Raw genomic sequence first — 19,207 nt, forward strand, 5'->3', positions numbered from 1 at the left:
TCCCGGTAAACGCATCAGCCTTCTGTCCCCAACCATGAGACCTGCTTCAGTGTCTGTTTGCTCGTGGCTGCTTGGCGTTTCCACCCAACAACTACGATGCTACAGTGTGAGTGCTCCAGTCAGCTTACCTGTGGTTTCCCATGATCCAAACATTTTCACCGTCACCACTCCCACCATTGTGTGTGCGTCCTGTTGAGTACCTGCTGGCTTCTTGACCCTCCGCCTGGCCTTGACCCGCCTTCTGCCTGTTCCCTTCTGGTTTGTGTGACGAGCCCTGCTCCCTACCTGCTAAGCTGTCACAGTAACATAGTTACAAACTGTGTTTCTGTGTGCTGCAATTGGGTCCAAACACAACTTGTCACAAAGTCCTGTGTTTGATTGACCCATCCTCCGCACCTACCTGCCTCCTGACGCCTACTTCTGGTCCTTATACTTCCTTCGTTTGTTATTCCAGTCAGTGCATTAGTCACGCAATCACAGCCTTCCATATTACTGTGGTATATTACTTTACAAGGGCATATGTACGTTTTTGCATGAGAACAGCCTGTGTTTTGAGGCTGCTGCTCAGTTGTGCTGCATTGTACTGTGAACTTTGTCTCATATTTTGTCACATAAATCACATAATTTCAAAGATTTGTATGATTATATTGCTGCATTTCGCTCTCATTTGCCATTGAAGTAGCACTAAATTGACCCTGATGTAATTCAGTACATTTTAAGGGAACTTTATGAACCATGGAAAATAAAATAACATAACATGTCAGCGTGCATTGCTGGCTAATCACTTGCAGCAGTTACACTGTGATCCCCCGGCCCTTCCAGGTGCACTGGACCCTTCTGGCTACATTACAATGAACAGGAGAACAGATTGACCGCGACAAGCGTGCAAGACCTCACACCACAGTAAATCAATGGGTGGGGGACAAACATAGGTTGTCTTATTACTGGGAGCGTGGACAGGCTGCCATTAGAAAGAAAAGGAGGAGAGGGAGGTACAGTAGAGAGCTGATTAATATAGCCATCTGCTCTCTGCTGACTCATATTCCTCCGTGCAACACTGTCTATACCTTCACTTAGTCTGTTGTTCTTCCTGCACGTGCCGTTTTCATCTTCTTCTGTGTGTCAGATGTATTTAATCAGACGTTAATCTCTACTTGCATCTCAGTTTTGGTGCAAATCAAAGCTCTGTAAACCTACTTCTGCACAGAGGAGGAAAAAACAATGCCCTCCTTTTTTATTGTCTTGCAGCAGCAGAGCGACCTGCCCCCATTTCTGAGGTGCTACACCGGAGCGTGTTCAAATATTTAGTTTAGTGCACCAGGCCAATTATTTCGCAATGGATTAATAATCTGTGTTTTTGCACCCTCCTCCATCACCCACATTCACACACACACACACACACATACACAGATGATGATGATGCTGTGGCAGTACGGCTGATGCGATTTGGCATTACTGGGGCACCAATCCTGCTGAATGCCCTGAAATTTCACCTCCCCTTGTGCCCCCGTCCCCACACTCTCGACACTCCTCTCAGCAATCACTCCAGCGACCCCCCATCTCCCAGATCTGCTGTCGAGCCTCACCCTCGTGCTGTCACGCTAAGCATGTTCACTTGGGGTGTGTCGACTTTGGGAATTCTCCAATGAGTGTGAAGACAAGATAGACATTATTCTTACTGTCAGTAAGCAGAGAATTTGGAGCCGCTCATAAATGGCCCTTCATGAGACTTGATATTGTTTGAAAATGTTCAATTCTGGCGCAAACATGACCATTTCTTTTAACTACCTCAGTTTTAGAAATATAAACATCTTCATAAAACATTTATATTTTAATTTAACAAAATAAGGCCAGCTTCCCAAATGCATCAATTTTTGATGTTTTGTAAACACAAGCTGCTGTACAAGAACTTTTTCTCAATAAAGTAGTATAAATTTAGAAAAATTATTTGTTAAATGGGTCCTCCTTAAAAATTAGCATTGCCCTTCCATGGATTTCCAACATCGCCCACAATCAATGTTTCATTTAGGTGTAGCAGGATACAATATAGGTGCACCCAATATTTTTCTTTTTCTTGAGGACAGTCTGGGACTTAAATTTATTAAAAAGGTACCTTGTCTTTGGTTATATCATGAGCAGTGTTAAATTTATTAGGTCTCATCATTTCTGACTCCTCACCGCTTCAGTGTGCAGCTGCCTGGTGCTGAAACGCTGCGGGAGGAGGGGGGGAAGCTCTGCAGGTCATGTAGCTGTCACAGCACAGGACGTGTTCCTTGGAGACACTGTGCTTTTTAATGTTTCAATTCAGATGATGGTGCTGTTCCCAGCCATGCCTTGGTCGCACCCTTCGCAATGAATGCAATGTGCAACGTTGGCTGTTTTATCATATCTGAGCCGCAGAAATTGGACAAGATTTTCTTTTTCATAATAATGTGGCCCTTTTGTGTGTGGTAGGCTCTGGCTCGGAGTCAGATGGGACTGTCTCCGCTGAAAATATTAGATCAGGATTAGGCCTTTTACCGGGGACAAGGGAGACAGGTGGTTGAGTGGTTATCTATGCTGATGATGTCTAGGCTGAGCTGAGCCTTTCAGGGCCAGGATGAGGTTAACAGACACCGTAGCACTTTTCTTGATGGAAAAAACAATCAACAGTTCTCTTCATTGTTGTCACTCAAGGAGAAAACAGGGTGCGGTTTCACACACACGCCTAATTTATTTTCTCACCCTGTTTCAGCAAAGAAGAATATAAGGGTCAGAGCCAATCAGACACAAAGAAGGGGTGTGTCTTTGCTGAATGTGGGAGACTCACACAGAGAGTTCAGCCCCAACAAAACATAGCAAAATGGTCATCGAAATGGAGGTGGTGGTGTGTTGAACATCCTGTTGTGTTACACATGTGCACTGCCTCTTAATGTCATATCAGTTCAGGAAGGGACCCAAATGCAGAACAGTAGGCCGGTGGATATGGAACAAAAGGCGAGCTTTAAAAAAATAGGCAGTCCAAAAGAAAGAGAACCCAAACAAAACTGAAAAACAACCAGGATAACATGATGGCAAAAGGAGGGAAATGGGGACTGGCACCAGGGTGGAGCAAACAAGACTACTACAGGACAGGTGTGAGGGGAAGACTGGGAACAGGGAGGGACTAACGAGACTGATGGAAGACAGGTGTGATAGCAAACTGGCCAGAAAAGACAGGAAGTAAGAGAAGACATGACACATGAGGAGAGAACCTACAAAATACAACATGAAACGAGGAAGATCACAAACAGAAAACCCCAAAACAAAGTCAACAAGATATCAGAATATAAATAAGAACCAGTTATAGTTGTGCATCTGGTTTTGTCTTCCCAAACTGCTGACCCCAGACCAAAAGTGGTTTTGACCATTACAAAAAATATATATTATTTGTTTCATATATTTGCAGGTCTGTTGGGCGGCGCCCGTTTCACCGGCTCTTCCAGGAACTACAGCACCCTCCTGCTGGAGGAGGATGCCGGGCTGCTGTTCGTGGGAGGCAGAGGAGCCCTGCACGCGCTCAACACCACCAACATCTCCACGCCTGCAAACCTCACAGTGAGTGCCATGCAGACCAAAGATCAACACGCTAATTGCCGCAAAGAAACAGCAAACCCCACATTTCACAAGTTTTCCTTCCATTTCCGAAGCGTTAAAGGAGGACAAACTAATAATAGCCTTAAGCAGATTGAGCAAATCCCATTGTGTTCCTTCCAATTTTATGGATATGGGATTAAATGCACCAGGCGTTTATTCAAGGGTTACTGAAGAGAGTCAGAACTCAGTGACGCAGCCAGAAAATAAAGTGAGCTGTCTCTTTTCTCGCTTCCTGTCTATTATACACACACACAAACACACACACACGCTCACGGTCTTGTTTTCCTCTCCTCATCTTCCTCTTCTCTGTCCATAGATCTTTCTGTTCATCTATCTAATGTTTCCCTCTCTATTTATTGAGCTAACTGAGTCATCCTTATTACCACCTCCCCATTGTTTGCAGATTGATTGGGATGCTTCCCCTGAACAGAAGAAGCAGTGTCTAAACAAAGGCAGAGACAATCAGGTACACGGCTGCAGCTCCACTCTCTTATTATTATTCAGACACTTTTTCTTTGGAGAAAACTCTTTATTTACTGCGTTATTATCGCAGAACAGAAATGAAACACTTCTGCTTTGTGATGCGTGGATTGTATCTGACGGCATCAAAGTGGATAATCCTTTCAAGTGCTTCTTAATCCAGTTTTCCTTAAAAAAATAAATAAATAAATCACACTTATTCATTGAATATTTGCATGGAGTAGCCCCTGTGTGTGAAGCGGATCGACTGGCCCCGTGTTTGCTGCAGCTCTCGCTCATTGTGGAGCCAGAAATAACCTTGTTTGTCTCTGTTCTCTGCAGACGGAGTGCTACAATCACATCCGCTTTCTGCAGAGATTCAATGAGACTCACCTGTACGCCTGCGGAACAAACGCCTTCAGACCTCTTTGTGCTTACATAGTAAGAGCTTGTGTCTTTTAATTGCAGTACAATTATGACGACACTAAAATTACAATGATTAATTGTGTCTTCTCTGTCTGTAAGGATGCAGAGCGGTTCAGCTTCTCCTCAGGCTTCGAGGAGGGCAGAGACAGGTGTCCGTATGACCCAGCAAAAGGATACACAGGGCTCCTCGTAGGTGTGTGTCCCAAATTTGACATTTAATCTGTTCTATATATAATATGCTGATGCAGTCAAAGCAGCACGTAGGCATGGGTGAAAGTATGCTGGAAAAAGGTGAAAGCTCCCAGACTTTATTAGACGAAAGAGGAAATGTTTTAAACCTATCAAGTCGTTAATGATCAAATGGTTGATAAAGGGCACCATGCTTGGTTCCTACTCACACTAGTGTTGTGTCGTTCGTGAACGAATCGTTCAAAAGAACGAATCTGTTGAGTGAACGTACTGAACTGAATCACTTCTGGAACTGATTCGTTCATTTCTCAGTTCAGTTGAGCTCAGCTGTGAGCGTGCAGGCCGGGAGTGGAACTGCCGATTCGGTCTGTGCAAACGATGAATCACTCGCGAGTCGCAAGGCAGCCAGGGTGCAGGGAGGGACTGCCTACTGCATGATGAATCACTCGGTGAACGAATCACTCAGTGAACAACATAACTCCGATCCCTGAGTGATTCAAATTATTTCTTCTCAGCGATACACTTTCATAGGGACCGTTTTCTCCAAGCTAACGGCTAATGTAGCCAGGAGTCAAGCCACATGAACACAATCACACACCTCCCCATTGTTTTAACAGACTTAGTTTCCAGATAAACAAATTTGAAATGCAGGGCAGACGCAGCAGCTCAGCTGTGTATCAGTTCAGTGAGTCAGACTATGCAGTACACAGTCAGGGTTCCTCCTGCCAAGCACTGAACGATTCGGTGAACGAATCTTTTGAACGAATCTTTTTAATGAACTGATTCTAGTGATTCAGTAACATCTAAAGAACTGCTTTGCCCATCACTAACTCACACTCAGGATGAGCCTGTAGCCATGCTAGCTGCTCTGTGAGGCTGTACGAATGCTAACATTCTCAGTCATGCAGGTCATAGTCTATCCAGAGGGCTACGTCAAGGGCAACTGGACTTGCTTTAGATGCTAACATGCCAACGATGACAATTCTAACTTTTTTCTTCTTGCTATATCTGCTAATTTGCACCAGGCCCCCAGAAACTGAACCAGACTTTGAAGTCAATTTGATATAGTCAGTGTTTCTCTATTACAATGCAAGTAGCTAGCACTAGCTTCAAAGGTCACTCCAAGTCACCAGATGGTGTCGTACGCTTGTTTGCATTGTGGCATTTTCGCAAATTGATGGAAGCATTAAAATTTTGCTGAATTCGATCTATAGAAAAATCCACAACAAAACATTTAACTAGCGTGAGAGCTACAGTGAACAAGACCCTGAAATACTTGAATTCCTGTGCAAAGCTTTCGATATACTGATCCACCTACGTCCCAACCCTCACCTATGGTCATGAGCTCTGGGTAGTGACCGAAAGAATGAGATCTTGGATACAAGCGGCCAAAGTGAATTTCCTCTTAGAGATAGAGTAGAGCCGCTGCTTCCTAGCGTCCAAAGGGGTCAGTTGAGGCTAGTAGACGTCGGTCGGACACTGTCAGAATTTTATCCCAGGCTGCCTTTGACCGCAAGACCGTGACAACAACCATCCTTGACCACCGTTTTAGAGCCACAACATATCGATATCGCCACATTTCTTTCACGTTGGTCATCTTTTTTCTAGGACAGCCCAAAACCACACAGTGTATACCAGCTTACATTATTCACATGTGTTACTGGTTACCAGTCTGTACTGGCCGTGAAGAGTTACCTTCCTAATGTGACTAGACTGTAAGAAATGGGACTTCAGCTGGAGGTAATATAGCCTAACAAACATGTGGGTGTCTTCCATAGTTACAACATTTCAGTACAAAAATCTCTCTGTGTGTTTATCATATAGGTTTGTTTCTGAATCTGCTATGAGTATAAGAGTTTTCCAGTATTAGAATCTTTAAAAGCCTTTTATTACTTTGAAGTTTTTCCATTTCTATGTTTTAATTGTTATTTCACCCGTTGGTGTCATCTAAGTGTGTGTATTTTATTCCATTTCATCCTCTGATTTTATTTAATTGTAGTGTTCTAATCTTTTTGTCCCCTGTTGAGCACTTTTGTTTTTGCAATGTGCCGTTAAGATACAGTTAATTATTTTATTACCGGGACAACACACCAACAATTACCCGACAAATAACTACCAGGAGGAAGATACTCACTCAGTTTGACTAAAGCAGACTGATGAAGACGAATACTAGTTTCAGCTAAATGTGTGGGCATGTGAATGTTGTGTCAAAGCAGACTAACATATCCTTTATAATGGAATATAATTGAAATAAAGACTCAGGAGAGGCATTCAAACATTCTCTTGGTTCAGCTTTAACAACTTAAGCATGCTGGGATCCATATCTAATTAGCATTTACAAATATAAAACCCGCATCGGGTGATAGGTCAGTTTGCCTACTTACTCTGCAGCATGCCAACTGCTTTCATTTACATCTGATTTAACTCTCACGTCCAAATTTCTCTCTGTCTTTTCATCTGTTAATCAGACGGCGAGATGTTCACAGCCTCTCAGTATGAGTTTCGCAGCTCTCCAGACGTGCGCAGAAACTTCCCCTTCCCCACACTCAGGACAGAGGAAGCTCCCACCCGATGGCTTCTGGGTAAATACATCACATGACAACTCAAGTCAAAGACAGGAGATAATCCTCAAATATATGAAGTAATAAATAAGTGTGTGCACTGTAGATGCTGGTTTATGTAATTCCACTTACAGTAAACTACTAAATGGACCAAACCTCATTGCAGTTTTGCACATTTTTAGCTCATGGGATGATTTGCTGTTACTGCAAAAACTGATTGACTTGGAGATTGAAAATCACATCAAAAAATTGCACCGCACTGCAGCTCTAACTGGCTTAGTTGTGGCAATTCAATCATACTTAAAAGCTCCATCTTTTGGTTTCCAGGGAGACACTTCCTAGGCTGCTAATAGGTCTGTGTTTGGACATGTGGATCTGAGTGTGTGTTGTTTGTGTGTGTGTGTGTGTACAGAGGCAGATTTTGTTGGCTCCGTGCTGCTGAAGGAGAGCATCAACAGCTCTATCGGCGACGACGACAAGATTTACTTCTTCTTCACGGAGAGAAGTCAGGAGCAGATTGCCTACCCGAGCCAGACCAAGGTGTCCAGGGTTGCCCGAGTCTGCAAGGTCAGAGAGAAAAACCAACCCAAATACTATTAATCATAATCATATTCATGTTTTTTAGGGGTTTGGAAAGTTATTTCTAAAATAAAAAAATAAGACAAAACTCACATAGCAGATTTCTTACAAGGTCATGGAAAGAAAGGATTGAAACGAGGGAAGAGAAAAGTTGCCAGTATTCAAAGAGCAAAACTGGTGGGATTATTACACGCTTTACGTCACTGATACAGAGTGAAGTAAATGGGTTTAAGGAGACTTTCTGTTCTCTGTTCGTCTCTCTCAGCTGCCATTCTCCTCTTACGGTTATTTCAGTGCTGAATGAACCAGCGGTTGTTTCTAATCTTGGTTTCTTCACTGACAGCGGTTTCTTTCTGTGCCACTGTTGCCAGGCAAACTACAAGTCCACCAACTTCCACCTCCAATGGCAAACCCTCTCCCTCTCTTCATCGCCATCTCGCCCTCTTTTCCTCCTCCTCCTCCTCCTCTCACCTCATTTCACTTACAATCAGCATCTCTGGTCTAGACAGCATACCCAGCAACTCCTCTCCTCCTCTCTCTCGTCCTCCCTGTCATTTCTTTTAGCCATGCGTGATGGTGTAATTACCATCACAGTATGCTGTTGTGCTTAAATCAGTGTTGCTGTTTTTTAAGGGATCAAAAAGGTGTCTAAAAGTCTTCGAGCTGGTGGAACGATGTTCGGAAATAAGTTCAAATCCCTGCAGCTGTATATAAGAGGAGGATTTGCATGAATGTATGAGAGGAAAAATCAGTGAATGTGATATTAATCAACCACTCAGGAGGCAACTTTTAACATCCAATCAGAGTTAAACCGTGCAAACCAATCAGTGCAAATTGTGTGCGTGAAATGTCAACAGAACTAAGGTTTCAAAACGAGAAAGCTTTCTTCCTTAATGGTACACTATACAGGATTTTCTTAATAAACAATGTATAAACTCATACAAAAATAATCCCTCTCAATCATCACTTAGGGTGCTTTCACACCTGCCCTGTTTGGTTCGGTTCAATCAAACTCAAGTGACAGCAATATAGTCCACGATGAGCAGCGCTAAAATCAACCTGCGTAGTTGTCCCTCCATTGTGACATTAGAAAGTGTCACATTTATCTTGCAAGTGTACTCTTCTTCTACGTTTGTTTACTTCCTGGATTTTTCCTACATGGAAATTCTGACCAATCAAGAGTAGCTGTCTCGCACAAGGCATTTAACTCCAGGCAATTATGCAACTTCGTGACAAAATTAGTCCCAAGGGAACTCTAGGTCTGAAGCCACCCATAGACATTCCTGAGCACAGTATGCAGGTGATGTCGGGGACTTAATAAAAGGGTGGCAACCAGTAGGGTTGGGTCGGTTCTCGGTAATACCAATTCGGTCCGGTACTCCGTCTTGGACCGGGTTTTATTTTTTGAGACTGACCGGACTCATACTCGGGCAGAACGTACGTTAAGCGGAGCGGACACCCGGTAAAAGTGGATGTCCGCAAGCCCTGTGCGCCCAAAGCATGACCGCGCGGAGTCCGCTCCGCGCACCACTGTCACACAGAAGACTGTTCGGCATGTATTTTTCACATCGCAGGGATTTTTCACGGACATTTTTACATGTAGTCCACTCCGCTTATAGTAAGCCCGAGTCTGTGAGCACCTGTGTCTGCCTCTTCACCAAGCGCACAGCAAGCAGGAGAGAGAGGGGGTCGGGGCGGGGACTGAGCTAGGAGGTGCGAGTGCGCATGCGCCTCTAGTGTAGCCTGGAGATTGTTTAATAGTGATGGGGAGTCGATAATGGCGGACAATTTAGTCTCGACGAAATCAAAGAATCCGCCACTATTGCAACACTTTGGCTTTGAGCCAGACGAAGGAGGCAACCCTTGTTTGCACTGATAGAGCAAGCTGCAAAATTTATTTGTAAAGAATAAAAGAAACAACATGTTACTGTCACTTTGTTGTCCTAAGATCGTTTTTTATTTTAAATGAGTCAACTGCGCCTTCAAGTGGCGAAAATCCGGTATTACTGACTTGATGCGGTTTTTTACAAAAACCAGACCATTTTTTTTTTCTCATACCGACCCAACCCTAGCGACCAGGTGCCAGACCATAAACCGCATGCATATAAGAGGAAACTACGAAAATTACGCCAACAGCACCGGAAAAAAAACAAACAAACCCCAAAAAACCCAACCAGGTATAGTAGGCACTAGGGTAGACCCAGAACATGCTGAAGGGACTAGGCTACATATCTCATGTGGCCTGGGAATGCCTTGGAGCTGGAAAGTGTTGCTGGGGAGAGGGATGTCTGGGGTGCTTTGCTTGGCCTGCTGCCCCCGCCACCTGGCCTTGGATAAGCGGATGAAAATGGATAAATGGATAGATAAAAATGGTGGCGATACAATTTACAAATATGACATTTTTCATCACAATTTATAGCATCTTCTCAGAAGTGGAATACATAACTTTTCTAGCTTCATCGATCCTTTAAGGTGGTGCTTTTTGGCTGTCGGCATCTTGTTTGTTTTTGAGCCAGAAGTGACCATATTTGGAGCTAATCCTATCGCGAGTTGCTAGCTTAGTTGGCACAGTGCATTTACAGTGCATTTCTAGTTAGCTAGCAATGCTAACTGTGATAATGCTAATGCTAATATCCACATGCTAAAAACAGTCTTAATACCATTAAAACAAAATGTACTTACTGGAAAAACTGAACATGAAGCCACAAGTGACCACAGTTGGATGACAGGGTGGTGCTAATCGTAATGCTAGCTGCTAGCTAGGATAGCATGATACATTTATAGTCTATGGTTAATAATGCTAAATGCTAATTTTCGCTAGCAAAAAATAGGCTTCAAACCATTAAATAAAATGTATTTCCATGAAAAACTGAACATCTGACTCCATAGAGGGACTTTTAATACAACCAAATGCTAAAAAAGACTGTTTTAGGGAAGCAAAACATTACAATAACTTTCATGAACTGAAAACTCACTGAAATAACAACAGCTACAGCTGTGAATCTAGGGTTTTACCATGGTAGGTTATGCATAACTTTAACACTTAATAAAATGTAATCGGGTGAGTAAGATAAAAATTCACCCTTGTATAGTTGTCATGAAGGGGCAAATTAGCTGTAGAGACCAAAATCACTTTTTATACCAGGATGCAAACATTTATTTCTGCTGTAAAGGTGGGCATTTTAACATTGGGGTCTATGGGGACTGATTCCCTCTTGGAGCCAACCTTAAGCGGCAGGTTTTGACCCTTGCTACAATTCTTTTTATGTCTGTCTGTGTAGATATGCTTTGCATGAGATTGTTATACATTTAAATGCTGTCTATCCATGCACATTATTTCACATTCTCACAAACAGGCAGCAAAATAATTTCTGAGCATTTCACTTCTTGAACTTTTTTAATCGCACACACTCAAAGAGTTCATCTCCTCCTGATTTTCTCTCTCTGCATCCAAAATAAGTAATTTCTGGAAATAAGGTCTGGACTCAGCTCCTCTCTCTTCATCAGCGCTGCTGTGGAGTTGTCAGAGCAGTCGAGAGTGTAATAACTCAGTCTGAACTAGGCCACAGCAGCACATGCAGATGTCGAGCTGGTCCCCAGCTCAGCCCCGTGGCAGCCAGACTCCATGCTGGCTGGCAGATCTGCAGATAGTGAAGGCCCTGGCAGTAGCCTCTGGCCTCAATCCACGGAAGACTTGCCATTTTTGAGCTGCCTAACTAGTTGTCCTCTTCTGCTTGTCACTTCCCAGCCAGACTGCATGTACTTCTCCTGCAACCATGACCCATTTTCGCAGAGAAGGGTGTAAATTACATGGAAACAAGGTCTTATAAGGAACATACAGAGCACAATTCAGCGCCATTCTGACATGATTTAATATTGTCCATTGTGGAGCTCCATGTATCTCCAGCCAAGAAAGGCTGCACAATTTCTTCTCTGCTATATGTTGAGAAACCCATTGGCTCAAACTGTTTTTATCATGTCGTCTTGGGTTAATATCCCCACAGGCATATCTTTACGCCGCTGTGCCGGGATTCTTCACTCTTATTTTCTCAGATTTAAGTCATGACAGCCCGATGACCCAGACGGGGCTTGACTGACATAGATTGTAATCTATCAGTGCATCCCTTTAGTTCTTTACTTGATAATAACCTGGTATCCATCTGAGCAGCAACCTCCGGGGCTGAAATATGAAGCCAAAAACTGCAATTCCTCTAATGGCCACTTGAGGCTGGCTCCAAAAGCGAGTCAATTTCTGTAGATCCTGATGTCAAAGACCTCTACTTTACAGCAGAAATAAACATGTTTACAGCCTTTTACAAAAAATGGTTTGCATCTCTATAGCTAATTTCCCACTTAATGACAATTGTACTGGTGGTGAATTTTAAATGTTTAAACGTTATTAAGGCGTAAAGTTAGGCATTGATTTTACGCATACATAACACACACACCCACCCCAACCCCGTAAGGACGTTAGCATTATGAACCATAGACTGTAACTGTATCATGCTAACCAAGCTAGCAGCTAGCATTAGGGTTAGCACCACCCTCTCATCCAAATGTGGTCACTTCTGGCTCCAAATTTCCAAGATGGCGGCAGCCAAAATGCCGAACTCAAAGCTTCAAAACAAACAACTGGGTCACATCACAGTGGTTATGCCTAATTTTTCTTTTACTTTCTCAGTGGCATCCATCTTCACCAACACCAACGCTGCCTTCAATTGGAACTTTGGTTAAGTCGCAAAAACACAGCTGCTATAGGCAATGGCAACTGTCGGCGTCTTGAAGCCAGTGAGGCTAACAATTTAGCAAGCCAGTGAGCAGGGAATGTAAAGCAGAAAATTTCCCTCAGATATTTAAAATGATAAAACTCTAAAGTCTTCTTAAAACGTCTGCAAACACGTCACAACTTGTGAACTCAGAGCTTTCAGAAAATTTCCACTTCCAAGGTTGTGAATACCTCAAGAGGGAGGTGTTAATATGGACTCTTCTCGTGAACACAGTAAACACGACCCCATTTGCAGACAGAATGAACCCGAAGAGTGGATGCATTTGTCTGCAGTCCCTCCCTCTCTTTATCTTCCTCTTGTATCAAAAATTGAGTTGGCATTATTAATGCCAGTTCTTGATACGGGCATATTTGTTTTCCATACTTATGTGTTATGTCGATTCAAGCTACTTTGCCTCTTTGTGTGGGAGGCCGAGGCGCGCGGAGCGTTTTGATGAACGACAGGCGTCTGCGAGAGACATAAACGAAGAAAGATGAAGCTCTTTAATTCCAACAAACAAAGAGAAAAGAAATCTGTGTCTCTTTTTCTCCCTCTCTCGTCTAAATGAGGTGTGCTAAATTACTCTTTTAGGGAGAGATGTCTTGCAGCTACGCCTCCCAGTGCTACCGAAATGCAATTAGAGCAAATGTGCTAAAGTAGGCACTAACATTCAGCTCCAGTTTCATAAGACTCTTCTCACTTCCTCCTCCCCTCTTTACGTGTCTATAGTTATGTGTACATTATGATTCTGTTCCTGTCTTTTTGTCGATGATTATATCTTCATTTCACCATTATTACAATTGCAGATCAGTACCCGTTGATGTGTACAGGGAGTGGATGGATTTGTGTCGTTTAAAAGGCAGAATCTGTAAGCTTAAGTGACTTTATTTAATTATCTGTGCATCCATGCATTGTCTCCTCTGAGTGCAGAATGACTGGGGAGGCCAGAGGACCCTGCAGAGGAAGTGGACATCCTTCCTCAAGGCCAGAATGGTGTGTTCGGTCCCAGAATATGAGCTGCACCTCAATATCCTGCGCAGTGTGTTCGTCCTGCAGGGTCGAGATGCTCAAAGCAGCATTTTCTACGGCGTCTTTGGCCTGGAATGGTAAGAGACAATGTCAAATTCTAGGCTTTTATAATGGCTTTTTTGCCCTTTAAGTACAGTGTAATACAATAAGAATATCCTGTATCAGCATTGTTTTATACACATTTTTGCAAAGCCTGGCGGATTTGGTATTGTGGGAAATTTTGGGATCTCCACTATGATTTTGCCAAACACCTCACTGGCAGCTCAGTCTCATTGAGATCAATGTTTAAATGAGCCAAAAACCTTACATTTTAGGTGATTTTCCAACACCACTGACAGATAGTAGACTTTAATAACTTGATAACCCACAAATCATGGCGACAAGAAGTGTGTCCAGCCGGGGCATCACTTATCAGAGTCCCCTGGAAACAGGTTTCGTTGTGTAGAGGGGTTTTTGCAGCATGTTTTTTTTTTCGTATTGTCAAATTTTTTTGTGTGTGCAGCACATTTGCTCTATCAGCCACCATGCATTCCAAAACCATGGAAATGAATGTGCAACTATAATAACCTCCACTCTTCTGGGTAGACTTTCCACCAGATCTTGGAACCTGGCTGCAGGGATTTACTCCCAATTAGCCACAAGAGCATCAGTGAAGTCCAACACTGAGGTTGGGTGATAAGGTCTGGCTCGCAGTCGGTGTTCCAGTTCAGCCCAACTGGGATAACCATTTCTCTATGGCTTACGGTCTTCCCTGAAGTTGGTAGCATGCTTTGGTCTAAAATACCACTACACTGTGTGGAGAAGCTGGAGAAGGAGGATCCCTGCAGAGATAGACCTTTTTTTCATATAGTAAAATCCTTTTCTTTCACCAAAAACAGCCCTGAAACTGTTATGGCCAAATGCACCAAACTCCATTTAAATTAACAGTAATTTTATCATCTAACACATGCGTCACTGAAAGTCGAAAAATAAACAAAATAAAACTCACCCAAGCCATCTTGGTTCATCTTTCCAATGTTCCTACAATCACTAACTCTGGTTTGACTGAAATAAACCCTCAATTCACCCAGTTGTATGTTACAATATCCTGGATCTATACACTCTAAAATTACTGTTTATTTAAATGGAGTCTGGTGGGTTTGGCTATGGCAGTTTCTGAGCTGTTTCTGGTTAAACAAAAAAGATTTTACTCTTTAACAAAAAGGTCTGTCTCTGTGGGGATCCTTTACATAATGTTGTCAGACACTTATAGTAACAATCTGAGCCTGTCAGTGGCAAAAATAAGCACTTTTGTTGGACATACACTGACGGTGAACAAATGCCCCTAGTGGTTACATTGCAGTCTGTTTGGCGGTTGCCGGCTGCAGTGGTCTTGCTCAATAATGAACCAGTTTCAAATTATTTTGCTCCTATTAGTCATTTAGACATGAAAACATGAGAGAGTAGGGAGCACTTTGACAAATACCAAACTCACCCTTTAACAGAGCAGCAGCCGGGCTGCAGTCGCAGCTGATGTGACAGTGTCAGAGGACGATGTCTGCCGGTGGAATATCTGGCAGCGATGTGAGTGTGTGTTTATGCTGATATGCAGAGTCATGCTGCATAAAATTGTCCCAAGGGTGTTTAGATTGTGATGGAGAGGATTGCATCGCATCGGTTCAGTAACGAAATCTGTTCCTCTCTGGATCTTCACTTTCTTTACTGCTGCACTTCCTGTTGTGGAAATTCAAGCTCAACCTCTCAGTCTGTCTCATTCACCGCAACAGCGGGTAGTTCTTCTTCTTTCTTTCTTACCGTCCTTCCTGCTTTCTTTCTTTCTTTGTCTTTCTTTCTTCCTTCCCTCCTCCTTTCGCTGCTTTCTTTTTCTTTCTTTCTTTTTTCTTTCTTTCTTTCTTTCTTACCGTCCTTCCTGCTTTCTTTCTTTATTTATTTGTCTTTCTTCCTTCCCTCCTTCTTTTGCTGCTTTCTTTCTTTCTTTCTTTCTTTCTTTCTTTCTTTCTCTCTTTCTTTCTTTCTCTCTTTCTTCCTTCCTTCCTTTCGTTCGTCTTTCCATCTTTCTTTCTTTCTGTCGTCTTTCTTCCTTCTTTCCTTCCTTCCATTTGCTCTTTCTGTCTTTCTTTCATTCTTTGCTGCTTTGTTTCTTCTTTCTTCCTTCCTTCCTTTCGTTCCTTTTTTCCACCTTTCTTTCTTTAGTTCTTTCTTCCTTCCTTCCTTTCGCTCCTTCTTTCCACCTTTCTTTCTTCCTTCCATTGTTCCTTCCTTCCTTCCTTTAGTTCTTTCTTTCCATCTTCCTTCCTTTGTTCCTTTCTTTGTTCCTTCCTTCCTTTCGTTCGTCTTTCCATCTTTCTTTCTTCCTTCCTTTCTTTCTTTCTTTCATTCCTTCTTTCCACCTTTCTTTCTTCTTCCTTCCTTCCCCTTTCTTTCTTTCTTTCTTTAGTTCTTCCTTCCTTCCTTCCTTCCTTTAGTTCTTTCTTTGTCTTTCTTCCTTCCCTCCTTCTTTAGCTGCTTTCTTTCTTTCTTTCTTTTCTTCATTTGCTGCTTTCTGTCTTCCTTACTTCCTTTCTTTCTTCCTTCCTTCCTTTCGTTCGTCTTTCCATCTTTCTTTCTTTCGGTCCATCTTTCTTCCTTCTTTCCATTCGCTCTATCTTTCTGTCTTTCTTTCATTCTTTGCTGCTTTCTTCCTTTCTTTCTTTCTCTCTTTCTTTCTTTCATGCTGCTTGTGTTTAAACACACACACACATACACACCTGCGTGAGCACTAGTCATCAGTGTGTGTTAGTCTCAGGTGTGTGAAAGGTGACTAAGCCCCTGAGCCATCCTCCTCACCACTGCTGAAGACAGATTCAGGTTTCACTTCAATCTCATTTTTCTCACTTGAATGCTTTTGAAGACCGAGGTGGGCGCACAATGGACCTAAGAATGTGACGAACACATTTTCCCCCCATTACTAATCTCACCTGTAGGGCCTGAGATTAAGGGTCACCTGGTTCCCAACTCATGCTGTCGTTATGTTGTTGGACAAACCTTTTCTTTCACCACAACCACAAATGAGGCTGCTTTATTCGTGACTCACAGGGAGTGGGTTTTTCAGGGCTGTGACTGTGGTGTCAAAAAGTCTGCAAAACAAATACTTCCTTCAGGAGTGGATGATGGGTGAAAAAGTGAAAATTACACACCTGTCAGTGACGCCACTCCCACAAGTCCATTCAAGACAAATTGATAAGATCCAAGAGGAGAATGAGAGCATGAAAAATAAGACTTTACCACCTGAACGCCCACACTGTTCACAGAGGAGAGGAGCCGAGTAACCTTTTCACCTTACGGTCTGTGATGTGTTTGAAATGCGATCTGGGTGGCAGTTGCTCCCTCGATAATAACTGCTCAGTGTTTATCCAACATTGAATCATTAATCCTGACTGTGTCCTCTGGATGTGTCTTTCGGGGTGGGGGTGGGGATTGTCTTTCAGGAAGAATATCAAAGCATCTGCTATCTGCCAGTACGCCTTCTCAGATGTGCAGAAGGCTTTCGAGGGGCCATACATGGAGGTGCAGGACACAAAGTGGAGGGAGTACACGGGGAAAGTTCCAGAACCAAGACCTGGATCTGTAAGTTTTTATTATTAAAGGAAAACATCACCCCAAAAATGACCATTTGTATAACAATTACTTAACTTACATTGAATTTGTGAAGAAAACTTTTCTCACATATCTCCTCTGTGAACAAAGAGTCCAAAAAAGTCATTGAAGTCAAAGGGGTCCGCGTTTAAAGCAAAATGAACTATCACACAACATGTGCAGTATAATCCAAGTCTCATGTATCCAGTCGTATGCTCAGTACTTCCCAAACAGATGCCCTTTCTTACAGGAAACTGAACTAAAAGCAAAACTTATCATTGCTTTCTTCAAAGCCAAACCCCATTGAGAAAAACAGCAATTTTACCTCACGGAACACAGGAGCTGCTGGTATACCACTTATTGTTATTGTTATTGTGTGACTTTGGTGTTTTAAAGGGTTAGTTCGGATTCACCAAAGGCACACAATAACACAAGCTAACTACTCATCATTGTAGCAGTAAACCAGCAGCTCCTGTGTTCAGCGAGGTAAAATTATGTTTTTTGTCAATGGGGTCTGGCTTTGAAAGCGCTGTTTGTTTGGGAAGTACTAATTATACAACTGGATAAATGAGACTTGGATTATACTGCGGAAGTTGTGTGAGAGATGGTAAACAGAACTCAAGCCGGCTGATGGTTTCACCTGCAACTCTGCTGGTCAGTCGCCAGCACGTCACCTGTTTCAACAGCCAATCAGCTTGTCGTAAAAACCGCTGGTCAAATCAAAAGTAGTACAGAGAGTTGTTGCACAGAGATGATACACTGTCTCATCTAGTTGCATTGGTGTGAACCCGTAGCCTGGAAATCCAGATCCAAATCTAGAAAGATTTAGGGTCTGGCTATGAGTAATGCAAATGGCCCAACTCGAGGGGCAGCACCAAGCATGCATTTGAAAATATCACTGCACGCAATTGGATAACACTACGACCAATCAGAACAATACACGGGGTGACGTATCCAGAGCTTAGCTACCAGCGGAGCTAACTGGTAGATTAGACTCTTGCCGTATCCGGTCGGCAAAACAGCAAAAACGTCCTTCTTGCAAAGGAAAGACTTGAGCGCCGTCTTCTGTTCCTCTTTTAGAGAAACAGCCAAGTCTAACTCGTTCATTGTAGCGGCCAAAGCCGTTTCAAACAACTGGTGTTCATCCGTAGCCATCTTGCAGTGTTTACTGACTGATTCTGGACTTTGTCGTCACAGCGCTGTCGTCATCTATTTAGCTCGCCTCTGGCCCGCCTATATCAGATACACCGATGTGATTGGTGCAGCTCGGCTCCAACGGCATGGGTAATGAGCATCATTACTGATTGCCAGAGTGACTCGCTGAGCAAATTCAAATTGTGCTCTCGCGAGAACTCTGGATTTCCAGGGTAGTGAACCAGCAGGTTTTTAGAACATTGCAGAACAGCACATTGCAAGTAGCTGCATGTCTTAAATTGTCTCGTCGCAAATCTTTGGTCTGAACTGGGCTTTAAATTGCTTAAGAATTTCATCCATTTTTGGACTCTTCGGTCACCATGGAGGCATGCGAAAGAAACCGTTGTTCTATCAAATTTAACGTAACATGAAGTGAGTAACTGATATACAAATGGTCATTTCGGGAGATGGTTAAGTATTCCTTTAAAACCATTCTCTCTACCCTGAGAGTAATTTATGTCCAGCTCGTTCCTTCGTGATCATTTCTCTGTCTCTGACCTCTCCACAGTGTATAACAGATGTGCACAGGTCCCAGGGCATCAACTCATCTCGAGACCTCCCAGACAATGTCCTCACCTTTGTCAGAAGGCACCCTCTGATGGCCAGCCAGGTGCACCCGATAGGGGTGCGCCCACTCATGTTCAAGAGGAGTGTCAACTATGTCAAGATTGTCGTGCACAAGGAGCCAGCGCTGGATGGAAACATTTACACTATTCTGTTTTTGGGAACGGGTGAGTTTTATGACTGAAAAGACAAAAACCATTCAAGGAGTGA

General features: G+C 43.0%; 2 protein-coding genes across 2 annotated transcripts in view; both read left to right on the plus strand.

Annotated features, from left to right (window-relative positions):
* LOC125880848 (leucine zipper putative tumor suppressor 2 homolog) overlaps window positions 1-19,207 on the plus strand; it is a 180,805-nt gene that overhangs the window by 58,770 nt on the left and 102,828 nt on the right. The gene's annotated exons all lie outside the window — the stretch shown is intronic.
* sema4gb (sema domain, immunoglobulin domain (Ig), transmembrane domain (TM) and short cytoplasmic domain, (semaphorin) 4Gb) overlaps window positions 1-19,207 on the plus strand; it is a 60,307-nt gene that overhangs the window by 30,364 nt on the left and 10,736 nt on the right. Inside the window, exons 3-11 of the mRNA XM_049563626.1 lie at window positions 3,428-3,576; window positions 4,019-4,081; window positions 4,417-4,515; window positions 4,600-4,693; window positions 7,158-7,271; window positions 7,663-7,817; window positions 13,526-13,701; window positions 17,092-17,230; window positions 18,942-19,164. Of these exons, the coding sequence (XP_049419583.1) occupies window positions 3,428-3,576; window positions 4,019-4,081; window positions 4,417-4,515; window positions 4,600-4,693; window positions 7,158-7,271; window positions 7,663-7,817; window positions 13,526-13,701; window positions 17,092-17,230; window positions 18,942-19,164 (1,212 nt within the window). The remainder of the gene's footprint in view (window positions 1-3,427; window positions 3,577-4,018; window positions 4,082-4,416; window positions 4,516-4,599; window positions 4,694-7,157; window positions 7,272-7,662; window positions 7,818-13,525; window positions 13,702-17,091; window positions 17,231-18,941; window positions 19,165-19,207) is intronic.

The sequence above is a fragment of the Epinephelus fuscoguttatus genome, linkage group LG20, assembly GCF_011397635.1.
Source record: "Epinephelus fuscoguttatus linkage group LG20, E.fuscoguttatus.final_Chr_v1".
In the NCBI taxonomy this organism is placed as follows: Eukaryota; Metazoa; Chordata; class Actinopteri; order Perciformes; family Serranidae; genus Epinephelus; species Epinephelus fuscoguttatus.